The 27,733-nt window shown below is 43.9% G+C and overlaps 1 protein-coding gene and 1 non-coding gene across 2 annotated transcripts in view; both read right to left on the reverse strand.

Annotated features, from left to right (window-relative positions):
- LOC106586892 (syntaxin-binding protein 5-like) overlaps positions 1-27,733 on the reverse strand; it is a 196,981-nt gene that overhangs the window by 23,813 nt on the left and 145,435 nt on the right. The window contains exon 19 of the mRNA XM_082969242.1: positions 18,423-18,605. Within this exon, the coding sequence (XP_082825368.1) occupies positions 18,423-18,605 (183 nt within the window). The remainder of the gene's footprint in view (positions 1-18,422; positions 18,606-27,733) is intronic.
- trnaa-agc (transfer RNA alanine (anticodon AGC)) lies at positions 16,979-17,054 on the reverse strand. The gene has a single exon. It is a non-coding gene; the product is annotated as a tRNA-Ala (tRNA).

Here is a 27,733-nt window from a genome sequence, read left to right on the forward strand (position 1 = left end):
TGGTATAGAGTACAGTATATACATATGAGATGAGTAATGTAGGGTATGTAAACATTATATAAAGTGGCATTGTTTAAAGTTACTAGTGATACATTTATTACATCACATTTTTTATTATTAAAGTGGCCAGTGATTTGAGTCAGTATGTTGGCAGGAGCCACTCAATGTTAGTGATGGCTGTTTAACAGTCTGATGACCTTGAGATAGAAGCTGTTTTTCAGTCTCTCGGTCCCAGCTTTGATGCACCTGTACTGACCTCGCCTTCTGGATGATAGCGGTGTGAACAGGCAGTGGCTCGGGTGGTTGTTGTCCTTGACGATCTTTTTGGCCTTCCTGTGACATCGGTTGGTGTAGGTGTCCTGGAGGGCAGGTAGTTTGCCCCCGGTGATGCGTTGTGCAGACCTCAATACCCTCTGGAGAGCCTTACGGTTGTGGGCGGAGCAGCTGCCGTACCAGGCGGTGATACAGCCCGACAGGATGCTCTCGATTGTGCATCTGTAAAAGTTTGTGAGTGTTTTTGGTGACAAGCCAAATTTCTTCAGCCTCGCTGTTGCGCCTTCTTCACCACGCTGTCTGTGTGGGTGGACCATTTCAGTTTGTCTGTGATGTGTATGCCGAGGAACTTAAAACTTTACACCTTCTCCACTACTGTCCCATCGATGTGGATAGGGTAGCTTACAAGCAAAAACTCAAACAAGAAGTACCAGTGACGTGCCCAGTACGGTGAAGAAGACGCTAAGCTACAAGACCCCTTTGCTAGCGCAGATTGGAATACGTTCTGAGATTCATCCAATAGAATTGAGGGGGTTTACCACATCAGTCACAGGCTTCATGAATAAGTGCATCAATGACGTCAGTGACACAAACCTCCCAGATGAGCTGAATGCCTACTATTCTCACTTCGAGGGAAAACAACACTGATACAGGCCCCCCGCTGTCCTGGATGACCGTGTGATCTCGCTCTCCGTGGCCAATGTGAGAAAGGCTTGGAAATAGGATCACACTCACAAAGCTGCTGAGCCAGACAAAATACCAGGGCACGTTCTCAGGGCATGCGCAGACCAGTTGGACTAGCTGGCAGGTGTCTTCATCAACATTTTCAACATCTCCTTGACCCAGTCTGAAATCCCCCAAAAGTTTCAAGCATATCACCACTGCCACTGTTCCTAAGAATTCAAAGGTAATCTGCCTAAACGACAATTGTCCTGTAGCATTCACATCTTTAACCATGAAATGCTTTGAAAGGCTGGTCATGGCTCACATCAACACCATCATCATAGACACCCTGGACCCACTCCAATTTGCATACCGCCCAAACAGATCCACAAACAATACAACCACAATCTCTATTGCACTCCACACTACTCTCTTCCACCTGGACAAGATGAATACCTATGTGAGAATGCTGTTCATTGACTACAGCTCAGCATTCAACACCATAGTACCCCCCAAGCTCATCACCAAGCTCGGGAAACTGGGACTAAACACCTCCCTCTGCAACTGGATCCTGGACTTCCTGACGTGCCACCCCCAGGTGGTAAGGGTAGGTAACAGTAAGGGTAGGTAACAACACATCTGCCACACTGATCCTCAACACGGGGGCCCCTCAGGGGTGCGTGCTCAGTCTCCTCCTGTACTCCCTGTTCACCCATGACTGTGTGGCTAAGCACGACTCCAACACCATCATTAAGTTTGCTGACGACACAACAGTGCTAGGCCTGATCACTAACAACGATGAGACAGCCTACAGGGAGGAGGTCAGAGACCTGGCGGTTTGGTGCAAGGAAAATAACCTCCGCCTCAACGCCAGCAAGACAAAGGAGCTGATCGTAGACTACAGGTAACGGAGGGGCGAGCACGCCCCCATCCACATCGACGGTGCTGCAGTGGAGCGGGTCGAGAGCTTCAAGTTCGTCAGTGTCCACATCAGCAAGGACTTAACACGGTACTCTCACACCAGCATGGTCGTGAAGAAGGCGAGCTAGCGCCTTTTCCCCATCAGGAGTTTGAAAAGATTTGTCATGGCTCCTCAGATCCTCAAAAAAAATTCTAAAGCTGCACCGTTGAAAGCATCTTGACTGGCAACATCACTGCTTGATATGGCAACTGCATTGCGCTTGACTAAAAAGCGCTACAGAGGGGAGTGCAGATGGCCCAGTACATCACTGGAGCAGATCTCCCTGCCATCCAGGACCTGTATATCAGGTGGTTTCAAAAGCCCTAGCCACCCAACTCATAGACTGTTCTCTCTGCTACCACACGGCAAGTGGTACCGGAGCACCAAGTCTAGGTCCAAAAGGCTCCTTAACAGATTCTACCCCCAAACCCAAAGACTGATGAACAGTTAATTAAATGGCTACCTGGTAGAGCCCTGCACGGGCATACATTTTAAGCACGAGCCATACCCATGCCCACTATGATCAGGCCCTACCCTACACAGGCACGAAATCAGAAATAACTTCCTCCATTAGTAAATATATTAGCTGCTCCTCTCTGTCTGTCACATGCTCCCTGCACACAGCTAGCTCAGCATGCCCTCTGCTCATGGCGTCTCTGAGTCTGTGAGTGTCCATAGCAACGGCTCCGCTTGGGCTGCTCTGCTCAATGAGAGAGACATGAGACAGCAGTTAGCTACTTTTCATCACTCCAAACTCTGACGAAACTCAAGGAACATTATTATTTTCTGTGAAATAATCTCTCCTGTCTCTATATTTGACGAGGTTGAAGCACTTCTGACTCCATGTTATGATTTTAGTCAGATATGACTGTACTGCAGCAGCAGAACACGAACAAATGGCTCAGCTTTAAAATGTTGGTGCTCAATGTAGTGATACCCAAGCCATACCTGTATCCTAGTTGTTGATGAGACAACAGGCCCTGCCCGTATCCTAGTTATTGATGAGACAACAGGCCATACCTGTATCCTAGTTATTGATGAGACAGCAGGCCCTGTCCGTATCCTAGTTATTGATGAGACAGCAGGCCCTTCCCGTATCCTAGTTATTGATGAGACAGCAGGCCCTGCCCATCCCTAGTTATTGATGAGACAGCAGGCCCTGTCCGTATCCTAGTTATTGATGAGACAGCAGGGACCTACCCGTATCCTAGTTATTGATGAGACAGCAGGCCCTACCCGTATCCTAGTTATTGATGGGACAGCAGGCCCTGCCCATCCCTAGTTATTGATGAGACAGCAGGCCCTGCCTGTATCCTAGTTATTGATGAGACAACAGGCCCTTCCCGTATCCTAGTTATTGATGAGACAACGGGCCCTGCCCATATCCTAGTTATTGATGAGACAGCAGGCCCTGCCTGTATCCTAGTTATTGATGAGACAGCAGGCCCTTCCCGTGTCCTAGTTATTGATGAGACAGCAGGCCCTACCCATATCCTAGTTATTGATGAGACAGCAGGCCATACCTGTATCCTAGTTATTGATGAGACAGCAGGCCCTGCCTGTATCCTAGTTATTGATGAGACAACAGGCCCTTCCCGTATCCTAGTTATTGATGAGACAGCAGGCCCTGCCCATCCCTAGTTATTGATGAGACAGCAGGCCCTGCCCATATCCTAGTTATTGATGAGACAGCAGGCCCTGCCTGTATCCTAGTTATTGATGAGACAGCAGGCCCTGCCTGTATCCTAGTTATTGATGAGACAGCAGGCCCTGCCTGTATCCTAGTTATTGATGAGACAGCAGGCCCTGCCCATCCCTAACCCGATGTATAAAGTCAGGGTCCATCGGGCTCAGGGCGGGTAGCAGAGCTCTACCTTGCGGACTGTTAGGTTGACAAATGTATTTTTCTTTCACTGACTCTATGCACACCCTGACAGTCAAAAACATACACACACTTCAATTATCTACCTCAACTACCTTGTACATAGCCAAGTTATAGTTAATTATTGTGTATTCATTTATTCATTGTGTTACTATCTTTCTATTTCTATCTGCATTGTTGAGAAGGTCCCCTAACTAAACATTTCACTATTAGTCTACACCTGTTGTTTCCAAAGCATTTCACTGTTAGTCTACACCTGTTGTTTAGGAAGCATTTCACTGTTAGTCTACACCTGTTGTTTCCGAAGCATTTCACTGTTAGTCTACACCTGTTGTTTAGGAAGCATTTCACTGTTAGTCTACACCTGTTGTTTGTGAAGCATTTCACTGTTAGTCTACACCTGTTGTTTAGGAAGCATTTCACTGTTAGTCTACACCTGTTGTTTCCGAAGCATTTCACTATTAGTCTACACCTGTTGTTTAGGAAGCATTTCACTGTTAGTCTACACCTGTTGTTTGTGAAGCATTTCACTGTTAGTCTACACCTGTTGTTTAGGAAGCATTTCACTGTTAGTCTACACCTGTTGTTTAGGAATCATTTCACTGTTAGTCTACACCTGTTGTTTAGGAATCATTTCACTGTTAGTCCACACCTGTTGTTTACGAAGCATGTGATAAATAAAATTTGATTTGACACTAACACACACTCGCCCCACGCAACACACACACACACACACAAAACACACACAAACATGCAAATTGACAACACACACACACACACACACACACACACACACACACACACACACACACAAAACACACACAAACATGCAAATTGACAACACACACACACACACACACACACAAACATGCAAATTGACGACACACACACATACACATTCACACTCTCCACATACGATGCTGCTATTCTGTTTATTATCTATCCTGATTGCCAAGTCACGTTTACCCCTACCTACATGTATATATTACCTCGTACCTCTGCACATTGACTGGGTACCGGTACTCGTTGTATATTAGGGCTAGGGGGCAGCATTTGCACGTCTGGATAAAAAAAATGTACCCGATTTAATCTGGTTACTAATCCTACCCAGTAACTAGAATATGCATATACTTATTATATATGGATAGAAAACACTCTAAAGTTTCTAAAACTGTTTGAATGGTGTCTGTGAGTATAACAGAACTCATTTGGCAGGCAAAACCCTGAGACATTTTCTGACAGGAAGTGGATACCTGATGTGTTGTATTACCTTTAAACCTATCCCATTGAAAAACACAGGGGCTGAGGAATATTTTGGCACTTCCTATTGCTTCCACTAGATGTCACCAGCCTTTACAAAGTGTTTTGAGTCTTCTGGAGGGAGATCTGACCGAACAAGAGCCATGGAACGATGATGTCCCATTAGACACCTGGCGCGCGAGTTCATGTTGGGTACCCTCGTTCCAATACGTTATAAAAGAGTATGCATTCGTCCACCTTGAATATTATTCATGTTCTGGTTAAAAAAGGCCCTAATGATTTATGCTATACAACGTTTGACATGTTTGAACGAACGTAAATATATTTTTTCCCCTCGTTCATGACGAGAAGTCCGGCTGGCTTAGATCATGTGCTAACAAGACGGAGATTTTTGGACATAAATGATGAGCTTTTTTGAACAAAACTACATTCGTTATGGACCTGTGATACCTGGAAGTGACATCTGATGAAGAGAATCAAAGGTAATGGATTATTTACATAGTATTTTCGATTTTAGATCTCCCCAACATGACGTCTAGTCTGTATCGCAACGCGTATTTTTCTGGGCGCAGTGCTCAGATTATTGCAAAGTGTGATTTCCCAGTAAGGTTATTTTTAAATCTGGCAAGTTGATTGCGTTCAAGAGATGTAAATCTATAATTCTTTAAATGACAATATAATATTTTACCAATGTTTTCTAATTTTAATTAGTGACGCTGACTTGACTGCCGGTTATTGGAGGGAAACGATTTCCTCAACATCAATGCCATAGTAAAACGCTGTTTTTGGATATAAATATGAACTTGATAGAACTAAAAATGCATGCATTGTCTAACATAATGTCCTAGGAGTGTCATCTGATGGAGATTGTAAAAGGTTAGTGCATCATTTTAGCTGGTTTTATGGTTTTGGTGACCCTGTCTTTGACTTGACAAAACATTACACACAACTCTTGTAAATGTACTGTCCTAACATACTCTAAATTTATGCTTTCGCCGTAAAACCTTTTTGAAATCGTAAAACGTGGTTAGATTAAGGAGATGTTTATCTTTCAAAGGGTGTAAAATAGTTGTATGTTTGAAAAATTTGAATTTTGACATTTATTTGGATTCAAATTTGCCGCTCTTGAAATGCACCTGCTGTTGATGGAGTGCACCACGGGTGGCACGCTAGCGTCCCACCTAGCCCATAGAGGATATAGCCTCATCATTGTTATTTCTTGTTTACAGTTTTCTATTTTTATTTGCACATGTTTTTACTTTTTAACTCTGAATTATTGGGAAAGGGCTCGTCAGTAAGCATTTCACGATAAGGTCAACACCTGTTGTATTCGCTGCATGTGACAAATAACAATGTATTTGATCTGACAGTCTAGAATCCTGAGATTGACTCTGAAAGGTCAGAGAAGAGATTATAGTAACTCTTTCTGATATTAGGGTACAAGGATTTTGTAAGTCATGTTTGCCATTCTTAACACTGCATAAAACAATGCATTTGTCACAGTTTACCTCCACTAAACTTTAACTGCTGACATAACCACTCATAATAATGTATATTGTTTTCCTTGGGATTTATGCAGCTCTTAAATAAGGTTATTGTACTACAGCGGTTATCTGGATAGTCAGATCCATAGAGGATACAGTTGAAGTCGGAAGTTTACATACACTTAGGTTGGAGTCATTAAAACTCGTTTTTCAACCACTTCCCAAATTTCTTGCTAATAAACTATGGTTTTGGAAAGTCGGTCAGGACATCTACTTTGTGCATGACACAAGTACTTTTTTCCAACAACTGTTTACAGACAGATTATTTCACTTATAATTCACTGTATCACAATTCCAATGGGTCAGAAGTTTACATACACTAAGTTGACTGTGCCTTTAATCAGCTTGGAAAATTCCAGAAAATTATGTCATGGCTTTAGAAGCTTCTGATAGGCTAATTGACATAATTTCAGTCAACTGGAGGTGTACTTGTGGATGTATTTCAAGGCCTTCCTTTAAACTCAGTGCCTCTTTCCTTGACATCATGGGAAAATCAAAAGAAATCAGCCAAGACCTCAGAAAAACAAATTGTAGAACTCCCCAAGTTCTGGTTCATCCTTGGGAGCAATTTCCAAACGGCTGAAGGTACCGCGTTCATCTGTACAAACAATAGTACGCAAGTATAAACACCATGGAACCACGCAGCCGTCATACCGCTCAGGAAGGAGATGCGTTCCGTCTCCTAGAGATGAACGTACTTTGGTGCGAAAAGTGCAAATCAATCCCAGAACAACAGCAAAGGACCTTGTGAAGATGCTGGAGGAAACAGGTACAAAAGTATCTATATCCACAGTAAAACAAGTCCTATATCGACATAACCTGAAAGGCCGCTCAGCAAGGAAGAAGCCACTGCTCAAAAACCGCCACAAAAAAGCCAGACTACAGTTTGCAACTGCACATGGGGACAAAGATCGTACTTTTTGGAGAAATGTCCTCTGATCTCATGAAACAAAAATAGAACGGTTTGGCCATAATGACCATCATTATGTTTGGAGGAAAAAGGGGGAGGCTTGCAAGCCATAGAACACCATCCCAACCGTGAAGCACAGGGGTGGCAGCATCATGTTTTGGGGGTGCTTTGCTGCAGGAGGGACTGGTGCACTTCACAAAATAGATGGCATCATGAGGTAGGAAAATTATGTGGATATATTGAAGCAACATCTCAAGACATCAGTCAGGAAGTTAAAGCTTGGTCACAAATGGCTCTTCCAAATGGACATTGACCCCAAGCATACTTCCAAAGTTGTGGCAAACTGGCTTATGGACAACAAAGTGAAGGTATTGGAGTGGCCATCACAAAGCCCTGACCTCAATCCTATAGAAAATTTGTGGGCAGAACTGAAAAAGCGCTTGCGAGCAAGGAGGCCTACAAACCTGACTCAGTTACACCAGCTCTGTCAGGAGGAATAGGACAAAATTCATCCAACTTATTGTGGGAAGCTTGTGGAAGGCTACCCGCAACGTTTGACCCAAGTTAAACAATTTTGAAGGCAATGCTACCAAATACTAATTGAGTGTATGTAAACTTCTGACCCACTGGGAATGTGATGAAATACTTTTTATTTATATATATATATTTTTATTTATTGAATATTCGAAACATACAATATACTTGCAGTGAAGCCGCTCAACAATTACATCATACCATTCACCCAACAGATTCCAATTCAGAGAGACACACATAAGCATCCAGGGTCAATGCCCTGCTCAATGGCACGTTGACCGATCTACCATCAGGCCAAAAAACGTGAACCTGAACCCTCTAAGACCCCCCACAGTTTCCCAATAGCTGTCCCTCAACCATTCGAGACCCTTCCCACAGTCCTCCCCAAGAATAAAAATAAAAAATACAATTAATTCCATTCCCCAGCCCCAAGAACCCCCCCAATGCACCAAAAACCAAGAGAATGAACTAAAGATAACAAAGGAAAATACAGAAGAAAACAGCAAACAACAATGCAAGAAAATAATAAAACAAAATAATACATTTAAAACAAGAACATCAAGGACAACTGAAATCATAACAGCAATGCCAACTGTATATGTTTGTGTGCATGTCTGGCACCGTTAAATGTATGTGTGTGTTCTTGTATGTGTTTATTTGAATGACAGTGTGTGTATATGCATGTGTACAAACACCTGCACAGTATCAGCCTCAGGCAAACCGGCATTAGTTGCAAAAACACTGCTATTTCGACTTTTTTTATTTTTTACTTTTATCTTAGAATGATGGTCAATCTCCCGCACAGCAACTCCACTCCCACCTGTCTCCAATTCCACCTACCAACCCTCACCTTCCCTCAGCCCATCCAATCTATCTCTGCTGGCCACCCACTTCAGGTTTCTAAGCAACGCATATCTTTCAACTATGCTGTGATGTTTAAGGTACAATTTCAATCTATCTAATCAAATAGAATCCACAGATTGCGAGTTGAAGATAAATACTTTTACTAAGAATACTAGTATATTAGTAATTGACTGACCCGGTCTCTCCAGATCTCCTAACAGTGCTATTTCTAGGGTCAATTTTAGATCAATGCTATGCATTTTCAGCCATTCCTGAACCTGAGACCAGAAACAGGCTACCTGAGGGCAATACCAAATTAAATGGTCTATTGATTCTGTATCCTCACAACAAAATCTGCAGAGCTTCGATGATTTTATGCCCCAACTATTCAACATTTTGTTGGTGGCAAGAATTCTATATAATAATTTTAGCTGAAAAGCACAAAGTCTTGAATCTTGCGTTGTTTTATATATCAACTCATACACCCTGTACCATGGAATCGGTACATCAAAAATCTCTTCCCAACTATTTTGCAATCTGTAAGGCACAGATGTCAACATCCTGGTCCTCAAATGAAACTGGTATACTTTCCTATTTATGCTATTTCTATTCCTCTGCCAGTTTCGATCCTTTATATTGGGCAGACAGACCAGTTCCCTACCTCCTCCTGCTGCCAACTGCCGCCTCCATTTTTGGGGTAATGCTGTAATCAATTGGTTGTACTCTTGGATTGAGCAGACCTTTCCTTACAATTCTGATAACTCCATCAAGGACATAACTCTACCATTCCAATTTAAAATATAATTAAAGAACAAAATACCCTTTTCAAACATCTTTTCCATAAATACAGGGATTTTATCATCAGGCACATTTGAGTTCAGCCCTAATATCTGTTGTAATATTTGTTCTATCTTTTCAGGGGGATGACATTGAAATTGTAGCCAGCTCTGCAATGCTTGTTTGAAAAAGAGAGATACTTTGAAAAAAGTATCCTTTTCAATTAATCAAAAATGAGACATGGCAATCTGCACAAAGGCAAAAAGGCCATTTTAAAACAACGGATGAGCTTTTCTTAGTAATCTACTTGATGAAAGAAATTACATCTGAAATAAATCATTCTCTCTACTATTATTTTGACATTTCACATTCTTAAAATAAAGTGGTGATCTTAACTGACATAAGATTGTGAATTTCTATTAGGATTAAATGTCAGGATTTGTGAAAAACTGAGTTTAAATGTATTTGGCTAAGGTATATGTAATCTTCCGACTTCAACTGTATGTATTGCCTTGTTGCTGCACAACAAGTTTAACAACTACTTGAGCTGTGACTGAGATGTGAGCTGTACCACTGTGACTAAGCTGAGATGTACCACTGTGATTGGGCTGAGATGTGAGCTGTACCACTCAGACTGAGCTGAGATGTGAGCTGTACCACTGTGACTGAGCTGAGCTGTACCACTGTGACTGAGCTGAGCTGTACCGCTGTGACTGAGCTGAGATGTGAGCTGTACCACTGTGACTGAGCTGAGCTGTGAGCTGTACCACTGTGACTGAGCTGAGATGTGAGCTGTACCACTGTGACTGAGCTGAGATGTGAGCTGTACCACTGTGAGTAAGCTGAGATGTGAGCTGTACCACTGTGATTGAGCTGAGATGTGAGCTGTACCACTTTGACTGAGTTGAGCTGTACCACTGTGACTGAGCTGAGATGTGAGCTGTACCACTGTGACTGAGCTGAGATGTGAGCTGTACCACTGTGACTGAGCTGAGATGTGAGCTGTACCACTGTGACTGAGCTGAGATGTGAGCTGTACCACTTTGACTGAGTTGAGCTGTACCACTGTGACTATTAAGTACAGGCACAGTGCATGTCCCTCTAATGCTTAGTGGAGGGCAGAGTTCAATGAAACTATGCAACATTATGTTACACGGCTTGTCTCTGTCTTAATGGTCTAGCATCACCTCTGTGAGTGCATATTGAACATCCATTTAATTAAGCTGCACGGAGTCTCACCTCGCCTCGGCATCAGACAGGTCAACCTGAATCTACTGGGCAGAAAACGACCTTTGTGGATCTCACATCCCGTTCAGGATTAACAAGCCGGACAGAGTTGTTCGCTCAGCTCGTTACTCTGGAAACATTTTATGTCATTTTGTCCATTTAGAGAAAATGACTCTATCCTGACAGAGAGGGGTTCTTATCACAGGGCCAGGAGCTGAATGGCAAATATGTTTCTATTAGACAAGATACTGTAAGTCATGTGTCCCAACTGGCACCCTATTCCCTACATAGTGCACTATCTTTGACCAGAGTTCTATAATCCCTGATCAAAAGTAATGCACTAAATCAAATCAAAAATGTTTGGTCACATACACATGGTTAGCAGATGTTAATGGTCACATACACATGGTTAGCAGATGTTATTTGTCACATACACATGGTTAGCAGATGTTAATGCGAGTGTTGCGAAATGCTTGTGCTTCTAGCTCCGACCGTGCGGTAATATCTAACAAGTAATCTAACAATTTCACAACAACTACCTTATAGACACAAGTGTAAAGGAATGAATAAGAATATGTACATATAAATATATGGATGAGCGATGGCCGAATGGCATAGGCAAGATGCAGTAGATGGTATAGAGTACAGTATATACATATGAGATGAGTAATGTAGGGTATGTAAACATTATATGAAGTGGCATTGTTTAAAGTGACTAGTGATACATTTATTACATCCAATTTTTTATTATTAAAGTGGCCAGTGATTTGAGTCTGTATGTTGGCAGCAGCCACTCAATGTTATTGATGGCTGTTTAACAGTCTGATGGCCTTGAGATAGAAGCTGTTTTTCAGTCTGATGGCCTTGAGATAAAAGCTGTTTTTCAGTCTCACGGTCTCAGCTTTGATGCACCTGTACTGACCTCGCCTTCTGGATGATAGCGGGGTGAACAGGCAGTGGCTCGGGTGGTTGTTGTCCTTGATGATCTTTTTGGCCTTTCTGTGACATCGGGTGGTGTAGGTGTCCTGGAGGGCAGGTAGTTTGCCCCCAGGGATGCGTTGTGCAGACCTCACTACCCTCTGGAGAGCCTTACGGTTGTGGGCGGAGCAGCTGCCGTACCAGGTGGTGATACAGCCCGACAGGATGCTCTCGATTGTGCATCTGTAAAAGTTTGTGAGTGTTTTTGGTGACAAGCCAAATTTCTTCAACCTCCTGAGATTGTAGAGGCGCTGTTGTGCCATCTTCACCACGCTGTCTGTGTGGGTGGACCATGATATGTCCATGATATGTACGCCGAGGAACTTAAAACTTTCCAACTTCTCCAATACTGTCCCGTCAATGTGGATAGGGGGCTGCTCCCTCTGCTGTTTCCTGAAGTCCACAATCATCTCCTTTGTTTTGTTGACGTTGAGTGTGAGGTTATTTTCCTGACACCACACTCCCAGGGCCCTCACCTCCTCCCTGTATGCCGTCTTTTCGTTGTTGTTAATCAAGCCTACCACTGTAGTGTCATCTGCAAACTTGATAATTGAGTTGGAGGCGTGCATGGCCAAGCAGTCGTGGGTGAACAGGGAGTACAGGAGGGGGCTGAGAACGTACCCTTGTGGGGCCCCAGTGTTGAGGATCAGCGGGGTGGAGATGTTTCCTACCCTCACCACCTGGGGACGGCCCGTCAAGAAGTCCGGGACCCAGTTGCACAGGGTGGGGTCGAGACCAAGGGTCTCGAGCTTAATGACGAGTTTGGAGGGTACTATGGTGTTGAATGCTGAGCTGTAATCAATGAACAGCATTCTTACATAGGTATTCCTCTTGTCCAGAAGAGGTAGGGCAGTGTGCAGCGTGATTGCGATTGCGTCGTCTGTGGACCTATTGGGGCGGTAAGCAAATTGGAGTGGGTCTAGGGTGACAGGTAGGCTGGAGGTGATATGATCCTTGACTAGTCTCTCAAAGCACTTCATGATGACGGAAGTGAGTGCTATGGGGCGATAGTCGTTTAGCTCAGTTACCTTAGCTTTCTTGGGAACAGGAACAATGGTGGCCCTCTTGAAGCATGTGGGAACATCAGACTGGGATAGGGATGAAGGGAACAGGGTGCCAGTTGGGATCCAAGTCACAGAAAAGGTAATGTAGCTAATTTGGCTAAGTGGAACATACAGTAAGTCTCTATAGCTGTTCTGACTGGGAACCAAGATTGACTGATGGGGGTATGATTGCACAAAATGTCTGCATGTTGATACCCATCCTGATAGCAGCCATTGTCTCTCACATCGTCTTGCAGCGGAGAGGTAAACGTTTTGGCTCAACAAGAAACAGAGAAAAGTGGATGTCACCACTTGACAGTTTGTCAAATAAAAGGTCTTCCTCTATTTAATATTATTTCTGACTGGTTGCCTGGAGACACATTTGAGCACAACAATGAAACATACCTTCTCTCTGTAACAAGGGACACACATATGACAATCACAAGCCCCTAGAGGGGGTTAAACAGGTGAGGTGGAGGACAGTCAGGTGAAACACCTAGAGGGGGTTAGACAGGTGAGGTAGATGACAGTCAGGTGAAACACCTAGAGGGGGTTAGACAGGTGAGATAGATGACAGTCAGGTGAAACACCTAGAGGGGGTTAGACAGGTGAGATAGATGACAGTCAGGTGAAACACCTAGAGGGGGTTAGACAGGTGAGATAGATGACAGTCAGGTAAAACACCTAGAGGGGGTTAGACAGGTGAGGTAGATGACAGTCAGGTGAAACACCTAGAGGGGGTTAGACAGGTGAGATAGATGACAGTCAGGTGAAACACCTAGAGGGGGTTAGACAGGTGAGATAGATGACAGTCAGGTGAAACACCTAGAGGGGGTTAGACAGGTGAGATAGATGACAGTCAGGTAAAACACCTAGAGGGGGTTAGACAGGTGAGGTAGATGACAGTCAGGTGAAACACCTAGAGGGGGTTAGACAGGTGAGATAGATGACAGTCAGGTGAAACACCTAGAGGGGGTTAGACAGGTGAGGTAGATGACAGTCAGGTGAAACACCTAGAGGGGGTTAGACAGGTGAGATAGATGACAGTCAGGTGAAACACCTAGAGGGGGTTAGACAGGTGAGGTAGATGACAGTCAGGTGAAACACCTAGAGGGGGTTAGACAGGTGAGATAGATGACAGTCAGGTAAAACACCTAGAGGGGGTTAGACAGGTGAGGTAGATGACAGTCAGGTGAAACACCTAGAGGGGGTTAGACAGGTGAGATAGATGACAGTCAGGTAAAACACCTAGAGGGGGTTAGACAGGTGAGGTAGATGACAGTCAGGTGAAACACCTAGAGGGGGTTAGACAGGTGAGATAGATGACAGTCAGGTGAAACACCTAGAGGGGGTTAGACAGGTGAGGTAGATGACAGTCAGGTGAAACACCTAGAGGGGGTTAGACAGGTGAGATAGATGACAGTCAGGTAAAACACCTAGAGGGGGTTAGACAGGTGAGGTAGATGACAGTCAGGTGAAACACCTAGAGGGGGTTAGACAGGTGAGATAGATGACAGTCAGGTAAAACACCTAGAGGGGGTTAGACAGGTGAGATAGATGACAGTCAGGTGAAACACCTAGAGGGGGTTAGACAGGTGAGGTAGATGACAGTCAGGTAAAACACCTAGAGGGGGTTAGACAGGTGAGATAGATGACAGTCAGGTGAAACACCTAGAGGGGGTTAGACAGGTGAGGTAGATGACAGTCAGGTGAAACACCTAGAGGGGGTTAGACAGGTGAGATAGATGACAGTCAGGTGAAACACCTAGAGGGGGTTAGACAGGTGAGGTAGATGACAGTCAGGTAAAACACCTAGAGGGGGTTAGACAGGTGAGATAGATGACAGTCAGGTGAAACACCTAGAGGGGGTTAGACAGGTGAGGTAGATGACAGTCAGGTGAAACACCTAGAGGGGGTTAGACAGGTGAGGTAGATGACAGTCAGGTGAAACACCTAGAGGGGGTTAGACAGGTGAGGTAGATGACAGTCAGGTGAAACACCTAGAGGGGGTTAGACAGGTGAGGTAGATGACAGTCAGGTGAAACACCTAGAGGGGGTTAGACAGGTGAGGTAGATGACAGTCAGGTGAAACACCTAGAGGGGGTTAGACAGGTGAGGTAGATGACAGTCAGGTGAAACACCTAGAGGGGGTTAGACAGGTGAGATAGATGACAGTCAGGTGAAACACCTAGAGGGGGTTAGACAGGTGAGGTAGATGACAGTCAGGTGAAACACCTAGAGGGGGTTAGACAGGTGAGATAGATGACAGTCAGGTGAAACACCTAGAGGGGGTTAGACAGGTGAGGTAGATGACAGTCAGGTGAAACACCTAGAGGGGGTTAGACAGGTGAGGTAGATGACAGTCAGGTGAAACACCTAGAGGGGGTTAGACAGGTGAGGTAGATGACAGTCAGGTGAAACACCTAGAGGGGGTTAGACAGGTGAGGTAGATGACAGTCAGGTGAAACACCTAGAGGGGGTTAGACAGGTGAGGTAGATGACAGTCAGGTGAAACACCTAGAGGGGGTTAGACAGGTGAGGTAGATGACAGTCAGGTGAAACACCTAGAGGGGGTTAGACAGGTGAGATAGATGACAGTCAGGTGAAACACCTAGAGGGGGTTAGACAGGTGAGGTAGATGACAGTCAGGTGAAACACCTAGAGGAAGATACACACGGTAGATACACACAGTCAGTGGTGGATTTAGGTATAGGTGACATGGGCAGCCGCCCAGGGCGGCATCTTCCCGGGGGCGGCACAGGGCGCCCGCACCCAAAAAAACGGAATGGTGACATTTGCGTAGATTTGTTTTTTATCACTCAATTGCACGTCACGTCAATGATATCATGTCACCGTGTGGGACTGTGGGTCAATTAACCTTGTTGGAGTGGGCGCCCTGATTCTAGTTGTGAGCTAGGCAGGCTACTGCCTGGGAAGGTCTCCCACTCAGAAGTACGAGATGGGGAGGGGGGCGAGGGTAGGTTGACCTCAGGTCTCCCCACTGGAAGCCTGAGGTAGGGGGAGCGGGGGTAGGTTGACCTCAGGTCTCCCCACTGGAAGCCTGAGGTAGGGGGAGCGGGGGTAGGTTGACCTCAGGTCTCCCCACTGGAAGCCTGAGGTAGGGGGAGCGGGGGTAGGTTGACCTCAGGTCTCCCCACTGGAAGCCCGAGGTAGGGAGAGCGGGGGTAGGTTGACCTCAGGTCTCCCCACTGGAAGCCCGAGGTAGGGGAGGCGGGGGTAGGTTGACCTCAGGTCTCCCCTCTGGAATCCCGAGGTAGGGAGGGCGGGGGTAGGTTGACCTCAGGTCTCCCCTCTGGAAGCCCGGGGTAGGGGAGGCGGGGGTAGGTTGACCTCAGGTCTCCCCACTGGAAGCCCGAGGTAGGGGGAGAGCGGGGGAATCTATCAAATAGCGCACCTCTAACTTTGTAAAGTACTAATGCAAAAAATCGTTCAGAATAAAATAAAACCAGTCCGCACACCACCAAGGTGAATTGGTTTAGTCTTGACTCTTGGTTGACAGTGTTGGGGTATGGGTAATGTATTGATGCTCGAATGCCACATCAACACAAATTTATTTCTATTTGTCTTTGTTACTTCAATTTGATATATAGGAGTCTTATTTTCGTATATATGTTTTTATATTTATTTAGTTTTAAAAGTTATGCTTATATATTTGTGCTGTTCCAAATGTGTGAATAAAAATTACAGTTAGTGCAGAATGCTGACAAGATACACTAACTCAGGGACAATATGGCTGGTGTAGTAACACATGGTCCTGTTAGTCCTGTCGGACCTGTTGGACCTGTTGGTCCTGAGCGATTAGTGCTGTTTGAGGTCAGTTCGGTTTCGGTTAGATTATTAAAAGATAATCACGGTTTTCAATTTTAGGTTTTGATTATTTGGGTAGAATGCTGTAACACAGAATAATATTTGGGTAGAATGCTGTAACACAGAATATGTCCCATGATGGCAGGGACATCCCATTAATGCTTATCATTTACATTTTAGTCATTTAGCAGACGCTCTTATCCAGAGCAACTTACAGTATGAATGCATACATTTCATACATTTTTTTCTCCGTACTGGTCCCCCGTGGGAATTGAACCCACAACCCTGGCGTTGCTAACACCATGCTCCACCAACTGAGCCACACGGGACCAATTATCACTTATTAAACATACTTGATTTACATTACATTACTTTAATAAAATATTTTAGTTGTGTATATTAAATGTATTTTATTTGATGACTTTATTATTTCATTCCAAGTCATCATCTCATCTCTATAGAGCTGTTGCCTACGCTGTCTGACAAAATCACTATTTGCTTGTTCTTCAAAGTAAATAAGTCATACTTTTATTTCTGCTGAATACCAACTATCAATCATTTAGATCACGTATTTTCAGGTAGTGATACCTTGGGAAGCAACAGCTGCTCTCTATATCACCTCAGAATGACAATCACACCTTTTTTTTCTGTCTCTTCTGTAGCAGGCGTAAAAGAAACACAGGATAAGTTGATGTGCAATGGATTGTGGTCATTGTAGTTAATTACCACATTTTATGTGCTAAACTATGTAGAGTATTGGCCTGTTGGAAACTACAACTCCTAAAAATACAAATCACACAGTTCAGGCAGTTCAACTGCGCAATATGCGAATTGAGCTCACAGGGGGGAAAAAAAAGAAATAAAAGGAATTCAAGTAATTGAGCCGTTAGCTGCTTAAAGTCGATGTCCACGACAATCTAATTAGCATAAGAAAAAAATCCTGAGCGTTTGAGCTAGAGATATACGTTTTTCTGAATTCGATGCCCCTCAATCCAGCTAGAGTGGTGTTTGTCAAACCTGGAGACAGGGGCGCAACTTTCACTGGGGACGGGGGGTGGGTCATGTCCCCACCACATTCTGAAATTGCATTTTGTCCCCCCCCAGTTTTATCACCCCACCAACCCCCACCCTACCAACCCATCAACCCCCACCGCACCAACCCCCACCGCACCAACCCCCACCAACCCATCAACCCCCACCGCACCAACCCCCACCAACCCATCAACCCCCACCCCACCAACCCCCACCAACCCATCAACCCCCACCAACCCATCAACCCCCACCGCACCAACCCCCACCAACCCATCAACCCCCACCAACACATCAACCCCCACCGCACCAACCCCCACCAACCCACACCAACCCATCAACCCCCACCGCACCAACCCCCACCAACCCATCAACCCCCACCAACCCATCAACCCCCACCGCACCAACCCCCACCAACCCATCAACCCCCACCCCACCAACCCCCACCAACCCCCACCAACCCACACCAATCCCCACCGCACCAACCCACACCAACCCCCACCGCACAAACCCCCACCAAGCACCACCGCACAAACCCCCACCAACCCCCACCAAGCACCACCGCACCAACCCCCTACCTGTTGATGACTGGTAGACATGCACTTAAGAGGGGAAGGATGAGGAGAGTAGGAGGAGGGTTTAGGTCAAAGGGAAGGAGAGAAGCACACACCTTCCGTGAGGGAGGAAACAGGCAAAGAGATCTCCATGCAAGCGGCAGACTGGGCCTTGCGGAAGGGTGGTCGGCCGGGCCCTCTCCGGGTGAGCCGCGAGCCCTCAGGAGCCCCTGGAATGCGAGACTTCCCCACGGAGCATGGCTGGGAGGTGGGGCTAGTGCAATGTCCATTGACATGATCTGCAACAAAGACAAAGCATTAGCAAACAACTTCAAGAAAACAAAACGGAGAGATGAGAAAAGTCTACAATAAGGACAAGATGAGAGAAAGAGTTGGTGAATTAGAGTTAAAGAAAAAGTCAGTGATTTATAGTTAAAGAGATAGAGTTAGTGAATTATAGTTAAAGAGATAGAGTTAGTGATTTATAGTTAGAGATAGAGTTAGTGATTTATAGTTAAAGAGATAGCGTTAGTGAATTATAGTTAAAGAGATAGAGTTAGTGATTTATAGTTAAAGAGATAGTTAGTGATTTATAGTTAAAGAGATAGAGTTAGTGAATTATAGTTAGAGATAGAGTTAGTGATTTATAGTTAAAGAGATAGAGTTAGTGATTTATAGTTAAAGAGATAGTGATTTATAGTTAAAGAGATAGAGTTAGTGATTTATAGTTAAAGAGATAGAGTTAGTGATTTATAGTTAACCCTCTAGAGTCGACGTCTGCAAAAATGAAATCAGCATAAAAAAAATCCCCATCAAAATCCAACACTTTCGTATTTGAGGTGAAACGTAGCATAGCTAGAGCGATGTTTGTCAGACCATGAGACAAATCGGTCTTCTCACGAAAACATCTCTGTAGTGTCCAAATGGTTTGGCCCACAAACTATTATAGTAACCCCTCAGTAGAAAGGCGAGTCTCTCATGAACATGAAGATGTCAGCTGTTCAGTAGAAAGTTATTTTAGATATTTTTTGGGACTATCTGTTTGTCCAGAAAGAACGTGTTTCTATTGGCTAAGAGCAGTAAGGCCAAATTTAATGTTTCATATATATATATATATATATTTATATATATGTATTTATTATACCTTAAGGGTTCCTAAAACTCAAAATCTAATAGCTAAATGATCCTTGATATTACTTTTTTTGTTGTTGTAACTTTTATCCCCCTTTTTTGGTGATTTGGTAGTTACAGTCTTGTCCCATCGCTGCAACTCCCCTACGGACTCTGGAGAGGCGAAGGTCCAGAGTCATGCGTCCTCTGAAACACGACTCCGCCAAGTTGCTCTGCTTTTTAACACACTGCTCAATAAAACCCGGGAAGCCAGCCTCACAAGGAGTCGCTAGAGTGCAATGAGATAAGGAAATCTCGGCCGGCCAAACGTTCTCCTAACCCGTGAAGACGCTGGGACAATTGTGCGCCGCCTCATGCATCTCGCAGTCACGGCCGAACCCGGGTCTGTAGTGACACATGAAGCACTGCAACGCAGTGCCTTAGACCACTGCACCACTCAGAAACATATACATTTTAGTCATTTAGCAGACGCTCTTATCCAGAGCAACTTACAGTAGTGAATGCATACATTTCATACATTTTTTCTCCGTACTGGTCCCCCGTGGGAATCAAACCCACAACCCTGGCGATGCAAACACCATGCTCTACCAACTGAGCCACACAGGACCATTGATATGGCCATCTTAAAACAATTCCACAAGTTAGCTTAGTAGAACCCCCCCTCCTGCTTAGACTCTAGAGGGAGAGAGAAAGTTGGATACAGAAATAGTCGACATAGAAGGAGAAGATTTAATTCATCTGTGCCAAAAAAATAAAGAAATATCAAAAGGAATATTGATGAAAATAACTAGCTAAGATAAACAACTGATGTTAGAGAACATTCAGTAGGATCCGGCATTGAACAGGATCAGAGCCTTTCATCCTCTCTATCTTTGTCCTTTGATGTGGCATTGAGAGCATTTCACACTATCTGAACCAAACTTTATCTTACATTTGAGAATTAAAGTTGGGTTATCAATGACCAGCAAGGTGTTCAGCAGACCAGCATCAGGAGTGGTGCAGAACTTAAAATATTAAAGAAATCATAGACCTTCGGGTGGATTCCAGAGTGAATCAATATTCAACTACAGTTGGTTGATACTGTAGAGGAATAATGTGGAGAGGAATACTGTGGAGAGGAATACATGAATACTTTGGAGAGGAATACATGAATACTGTGGAGAGGAATACATGAATACTGTGGAGAGGAGTACATGAATACTGTGGAGAGGAATACATTAATACCGTGGAGAGCAGTACATGATAAAATGGCGCCGGAAGAAATTGCAGCAGTTTTACTATATGTTTTGTTTCACTTTATTTGTAACTTATTTTGAACATAATGTTTCTGCAACCGTATCTTACGGCAAAAAAAGAGCTTCTGGATATCAGGACAGCGATTACTCACCTCAGATTAGACAAATATTTTTTCTACAACAAGGAGGACGCACAAGACATTCTCCAAACACCCCACAGGGCTGACATCCCCGTTATTAACAAGAGGAAGCGACGCAGGTACAGAGGACAAAGAGCCAGATGCTGGTCAGGTCCCGGAGAAGGCGAGTGGGAAAGCTGCCGTTACCGTCAATACTATTCGCCACCGTGCAATCATTGGACAATAAATTAGACGAGGTACGATCACGAATATCCTACTAACAGTACATCAAAAACTGTAGTATCCTATGTTTCACGAAATTGTAGCTGAATGACGACATGGATATTCAGATAGCGGGATATACGCTGCACCGGCAAGATAGAACAGCACACTCCGATAAGATGAGGCGGGGCGATCTGTGCATATTTGTAAACAGCTGGTGCACGAAATCTAAGGAAGTCTCTAGATTTGGCTCGTGTGAAGTAGAGTATATTGTGATAAATTGCAAACCACACTACTTGCCTAGAGAGTTTTCAGCTATACTTTCGTGGCTGTTTATTTACCACCACAGACAGATGCTGGCACTAAGACCGCACTCAGTCAGCTGTATAAGGAAATAAGCAAACAAGAAACTGCTCACCCAGAGGTGGCGCTCCTAGTGGCCGGAGACTTTAATGCAGGGAAACTTAAATCAGTTCTATCAAATTTCTATCAACATGTTAAATGTGCAACCAGAGGGAAAAAAAACTCTAGATCACCTGTACTCCACACACAGAGACGGTAAATTGGTAAATTCGACCACAACTCTATCCTCCTGATTCCTGCTTACAAGCAAAAATGAAAGCAGGAAGCACCAGTGACTCGGTCAATAAAAAAGTGGTCAGATGAAACAGATGCTAAACTACAGGACTGTTTTGCTATCACAGACTGGAATATGTTCTGGGATTCTTCCGATGGCATTGAGGAGTACACCACATCAGTCACTGGCTTTATCAATAAGTGCATCGAAGACGTCGTCCACACAGTGACTGTATGTACATACACCAACCAGAAGCCATGGATTACAGTCAACATTCGCACTGAGTTAAAGGGTAGAGCTGCCGCTTTCAAGGTGCGGGACTCTAACCCGGAAGCTTACAAGAAATCCTGCTATGCCCTGCGACGAACCATCAAATAGGCAAAGCGTCAATACAAGGCTAAGATTGAATCATCATGTACATTTGCATTGTGTCCCGCCATCCACCCCCGCCAACTGCTCTTTTACGCTACTGCTACTCTCTGTTCATCATATATGCATAGTCACTTTAACCATATCTACATGTACATACTACCTCAATCAGCCTGACTAACCAGTGTCTGTATGTAGCCTCGCTACTTTATAGCCTCGCTACTGTATATAGCCTGCCTTTTTACTGTTGTTTTATTTCTTTACCCACCTATTGTTCACCTAATACCATTTTTGCACTCTTGGTTAGAGCCTGTAAGTAAGCATTTCACTGTAAGGTCTACTACACCTGTTGTATTCGGCGCACGAGACAAATAAACTTTGATTTGATTTGAGTTGAATACTATGGAGAGGAATACTATGGAGAGGAATACATGAATACTATGGCGAAAGGAATACTGTGGAGAGGAATACATGAATACTGTGGAGAGGAATACATGAATACTGTGGAGAGGAAAACTGTGGAGAGGAATACATGAATACTATGGAGAGGAATACATTAATACTGTGGAGAGGAATACATGAATACTGTGGAGAGGAATACATGAATACTGTGGAGAGGAATACATGAATACTGTGGAGAGGAAAACTATGGAGAGGAATACATGAATACTATGGAGAGGAATACATTAATACTGTGGAGAGGAATACATGAATACTGTGGAGAGAAACTGTGGAGAGGAATACTATGGAGAGGAATACTGTGGAGAGGAATACTATAGAGAGGAATACTATGGAGAGGAATACTATGGAGAGGAATACTGTGGAGAGGAATACATGAATACTGTGGAGAGGAATACTGTGGAGAGGAATACTATGGAGAGGAATACATGAATACTGTATATAGGAATACATGAATACTGTGGAGTAGGAATACATGGATACTGTGGAGAGGAATACTATGGAGAGGAATACATGAATACTGTATATAGGAATAAATGAATACTGTGGAGAGGAATACATGGATACTGTGGAGAGGAATACTATGGAGAGGAATACATGAATACTGTGGAGAGGAATACTATGGAGAGGAATACATGAATACTGTGGAGAGGAATACTGTGGAGAGGAATACATGAATACTGTATATAGGAATACATGAATACTGTGGAGTAGGAATACATGGATACTGTGGAGAGGAATACTATGGAGAGGAATACATGAATACTATGGAGAGGAATACATGAATACTGTGGAGAGGAATACATGAATACTGTGAAGAGGAATACATGAATACTGTGGAGAGGAATATTGTGGAGAGGAATACTGTGGAGAGGAATATTTTGTAGAGGAATACATGAACACTGTGGAGAGGACTAATGTGGAGCGGAATACATGAATACTGTGGAGAGGAATACATGAATACTGTGGAGAGGAATACATGAATATTGTGGAGAGGAATACATGAATACTGTGTATAGGAATACATGAATACTGTGGAGAGGAATACATGAATACTGTACAGAGGAATACATTAATACTGTGTAGAGGAATGCATGAATACTGTGGAGAGGAATACATGAATACTGTGGAGAGGTATACATTAATACTGTGTATAGGAATACATGAATACTGTGGAGAGGAATACATGAATACTGTATATAGGAATACATGAATACTGTGGAGAGGAATACATGGATACTGTGGAGAGGAATACATTGAATACTTTGGAGTGGAAATCTGAGGGAAAGTTGTACAACTGAATGCCTTCAACTACTATGTGTCTTCCTGCATTAAACTGAAACCCTCTGAATCAGAGAGATGCGAGGGGCTGCCTTAATCAACATCCACAGCGCTCGGGGAAAAGTGGGTTAACTGCCTTGCTCAGGGGCAGAACAACAGATTTTTACCTTATCAGCTCAGGGATTCAATCCAGCAACCTTTCAGTTACTGGCCCAAGACTCTAACCACTAGGCTACCTACCTTGGAGAGGAATTATGTGGACTGGAATACTGTGGAGAGGAATTCTGTGGAGAGGAATACATGAAAACTGTGGAGAGGAATACTGTGGAGAGGAATTCTGTGGAGAGGAATACTGTGGAGAGGTATACATGAACACTGTGGAGAGGAATATTTTGTAGAGGAATACATGAACACTGTGGAGAGGACTAATGTGGAGTGGAATACATGAATACTGTGGAGAGGAATACATGAATACTGTGGAGAGGAATACATGAATACTGTGGAGAGGAATACTGTGGAGAGGAATTCTGTGGAGAGGAATTCTGTGGAGAGGAATTCTGTGGAGAGGAAAACTGTGGGCTGGAATACCGTGGAGAGGAATTCTGTGGACTGGGATTCTGTGGAGAGGAATAGTGTGGATAGAAATTCTGTGGAGAGAATTCTGTGTACTGGAATTCTGTGCAGAGGAATTCTGTGGAGATAATTCTGTGGAGAGGAATTCTGTGGAGAGGAATTCATGTGGAGAAGAATTCTGTGGAGAAGAATTCTGTGGAGAAGAATTCTGTGGACTGGAATACCGTGGACTGGAATTCTGTGCAGAGGAATTCTGTGGAGAGGAATTCATGTGGAGAGGAATTCTGTGGAGAAGAATTCTGTGGAGAAGAATTCTGTGGAGAGGAATTCTGTGGAGAGGAATTCATGTGAGGAGGAATTCTGTGGAGAGGAATACTGTGGACTGGAATTCCATGGAGAGGAATTCTGTGGACTGGAATACTGTGGACTGGAATACCGTGGAGAGGAATTCTGTGGAGAGGAATTCTGTGGAGAGGAATTCTGTGGAGAGGAATTCATGTGAGGAGGAATTCTGTGGAGAGGAATTCTGTGGAGAGGAATTCTGTGGAGAGGAATACTGTGGACTGGAATACCGTGGAGAGGAATTCTGTGGACTGGAATTCTGTGGAGAGGAATACTGTGGAGCGGACGTCTGTGTTAGAGCAGAGCACTCTGCCATGTTCATGTGTTGACATTCAAGTAAACAAAACTTTGGCTGCATATTGACTGACAGCTCCCATTGAAGCACTGTTACATCTCACATCGGCAGTCATGTTGTACCTACAGGGCGGCCTGTAGGGAGGAATCCTGGTTGAGAACTGTTTCATAATGTGAGTTGGCACAGTGTTAAACTACAAACTACAAATCCCTTGTTAAGCCCATTGATGCCTATTTGTTTGACTTCCTAAGTGTGGATGAAAGACTCTGTGATGCCACCCAGTTCACGTGCACCTGCAGCCCAGTTTCACAGCAGGCTGTACCAGCGCAATACAGGGCTTGGAAACTGGCGATAACTGTAGTGTATAAGAGCCAATGAACGTGCCACATAACTATGCCATTGTGTGTCTGGCTAGCAGTTATCATCATGGTTGGAGCTGCAAATCAATGGTTTGCCCTGGCACAGTCTAAAGGAAACTGATCCACTTCGGGACAAATGGCACTGTACCCCCACACTCATACGCACTGCTCAGATAACTATCTACAACCAACTACAACTAACTACAGTACATACATTACTATGATAATTAATTATTATTATTAATGAATTATTACTATGATAACTATGATAGTTAACCCACTGTTCCTAGGCCATCATTGAAAATAAGAATTTGTTCTTAACTGACTTGCCTAGTTAAATAAAGGTAAAATTAAAAAAATAAAAATAATAATTACTATGATAATATAATAGAAAAGGCTGTGATGAAGATATTTTCCCACTGCATTAATGTAACATTTAATTTTCACTGATTGGAATACTGCTTGGATTCCAGCTTGACTATTTTTTATTAGCTATCAAGGTTGAGGACAAATAGAAATATAAAAGAGGTAGGTTTACTATTATCGTATTCAATCTTAATAGCTACTTAATTGAACTCTGTCTCACTCCTCTATAAATTCCAGAAAAAACCCTAAAACCATTTCAAACCTGTTTTTTCTCCTCCTTCCTAGCTCTGACTTTGCTGATAGCTACTTTATTGAGTAGGAGAGAGAGAGAGAGAGAGAGAGAGAGAGGGAGAGAGAGAGAGAGCAGTGACTAAGACAGAGCAGAAGCAGGAGACAGAGAGAACTGTGACTGTAGGACAGAGACAGAGCAGAAGCAGGAGACGGAGACAGAGAACTGTGACTGTAGAACAGAGCAGAAGCAGGAGACGGAGAGAACTGTGACTGTAGGACAGAGCAGAAGCAGGAGACAGAGAGAACTGTGACTGTAGGACAGAGCAAAAGCAGGAGACGGAGACAGAGAACTGTGACTGTAGGACAGAGCAGAAGCAGGAGACGGAGACAGAGAGAACTGTGACTGTAGGTCAGAGCAGAAGCAGGAGACGGAGACAGAGAGAACTGTGACTGTAGGACAGAGACAGAGCAAAAGCAAGAGAGGGAGAGAACTGTGACTGTTGGACAGAGCAGAAGCAGGAGACGGAGACAGAGAGAACTGTGACTGTAGGTCAGAGCAGAAGCAGGAGACAGAGAGAACTGTGACTGTTGGACAGAGCAGAAGCAGGAGACAGAGAGAACTGTGACTGTAGGACAGAGCAGAAGCAGGAGACGGAGACAGAGAGAACTGTGACTGTAGGTCAGAGCAGAAGCAGGAGACAGAGAGAACTGTGACTGTAGGACAGAGCAGAAGCAGGAGACGGAGACAGAGAGAACTGTGACTGTAGGTCAGAGCAGAAGCAGGAGACAGAGAGAACTGTGACTGTTGGACAGAGCAGAAGCAGGAGACAGAGAGAACTGTGACTGTAGGACAGAGCAGAAGCAGGAGACGGAGACAGAGAGAACTGTGACTGTAGGTCAGAGCAGAAGCAGGAGACAGAGAGAACTGTGACTGTAGGACAGAGCAGAAGCAGGAGAGGAGACAGAGAGAACTGTGACTGTAGGACAGAGCAGAAGCAGGAGACAGAGAGAACTGTGACTGTAGAACAGAGCAGAAGCAGGAGACAGAGAGAACTGTGACTGTTGGACAGAGCAGAAGCAGGAGACGGAGAGAACTGTGACTGTAGGAGGTGTAGGATGTAAAGAGATGTACTGACAAAGAGCGTGTCTCTAGAATCTAGAGGAAATGCAGAATAGTCCAGTCACAATGGAGTTAGTCCTGTTTGGAGATAGAAAATGATTATTGCCTTACCTCCTTACTTCATTTGCACACACTGTATACAGATTTTTCTATTGTGTTATTGACTGTACGATTGTTTATCCCATGTGTAACTCTGTGCTGTTTTTGTCGCACTGCATTGCTTTATCTTGGCCAGGTTGCAATTGTAAATGAGAACTTGTTCTCAACTGGCCTACCTGGTTAAATAAAGGTGAAATACATGTTTTTTAAGTGTTGTTACCATGTTTCACGAGCTGAAATAAAAAATTCCAGAATTTTCGATACGAACAAAAAGCTTATTTCTCTCAAACTTTGTGCACAAATTTGTTTACATCCCTGTTAGTGAGCATTTCTACTTTGCCAAAATAAACCATCCACCTGACAGGTATGACATATTAAAAAGTGGATTAAACAGCATGATCATTACACAGGTGCAACTTGTGCTGGGCCACTCTAAAATGTACAGTTTTGTCACACAACACAATGTCACAGATGTCTCAAGTTTTGAAGGAACTTGCAATTGGCATACTAACTGCAGGAATGTCCACCAGAGCTGTTGCCAGATAATTAAATGTTCATTTCTCTACCATAAACTGCCTCCAACATTGCTTTAGAGAATTTGGCAGTATGTCCAACCGTTCTCTCAACATGTAACCACGTCAGCCCAGGA

This window comes from Salmo salar, chromosome 25 (assembly GCF_965601325.2).
Source record: "Salmo salar chromosome 25, fSalSal1, whole genome shotgun sequence".
NCBI classification, from domain to species: Eukaryota; Metazoa; Chordata; class Actinopteri; order Salmoniformes; family Salmonidae; genus Salmo; species Salmo salar.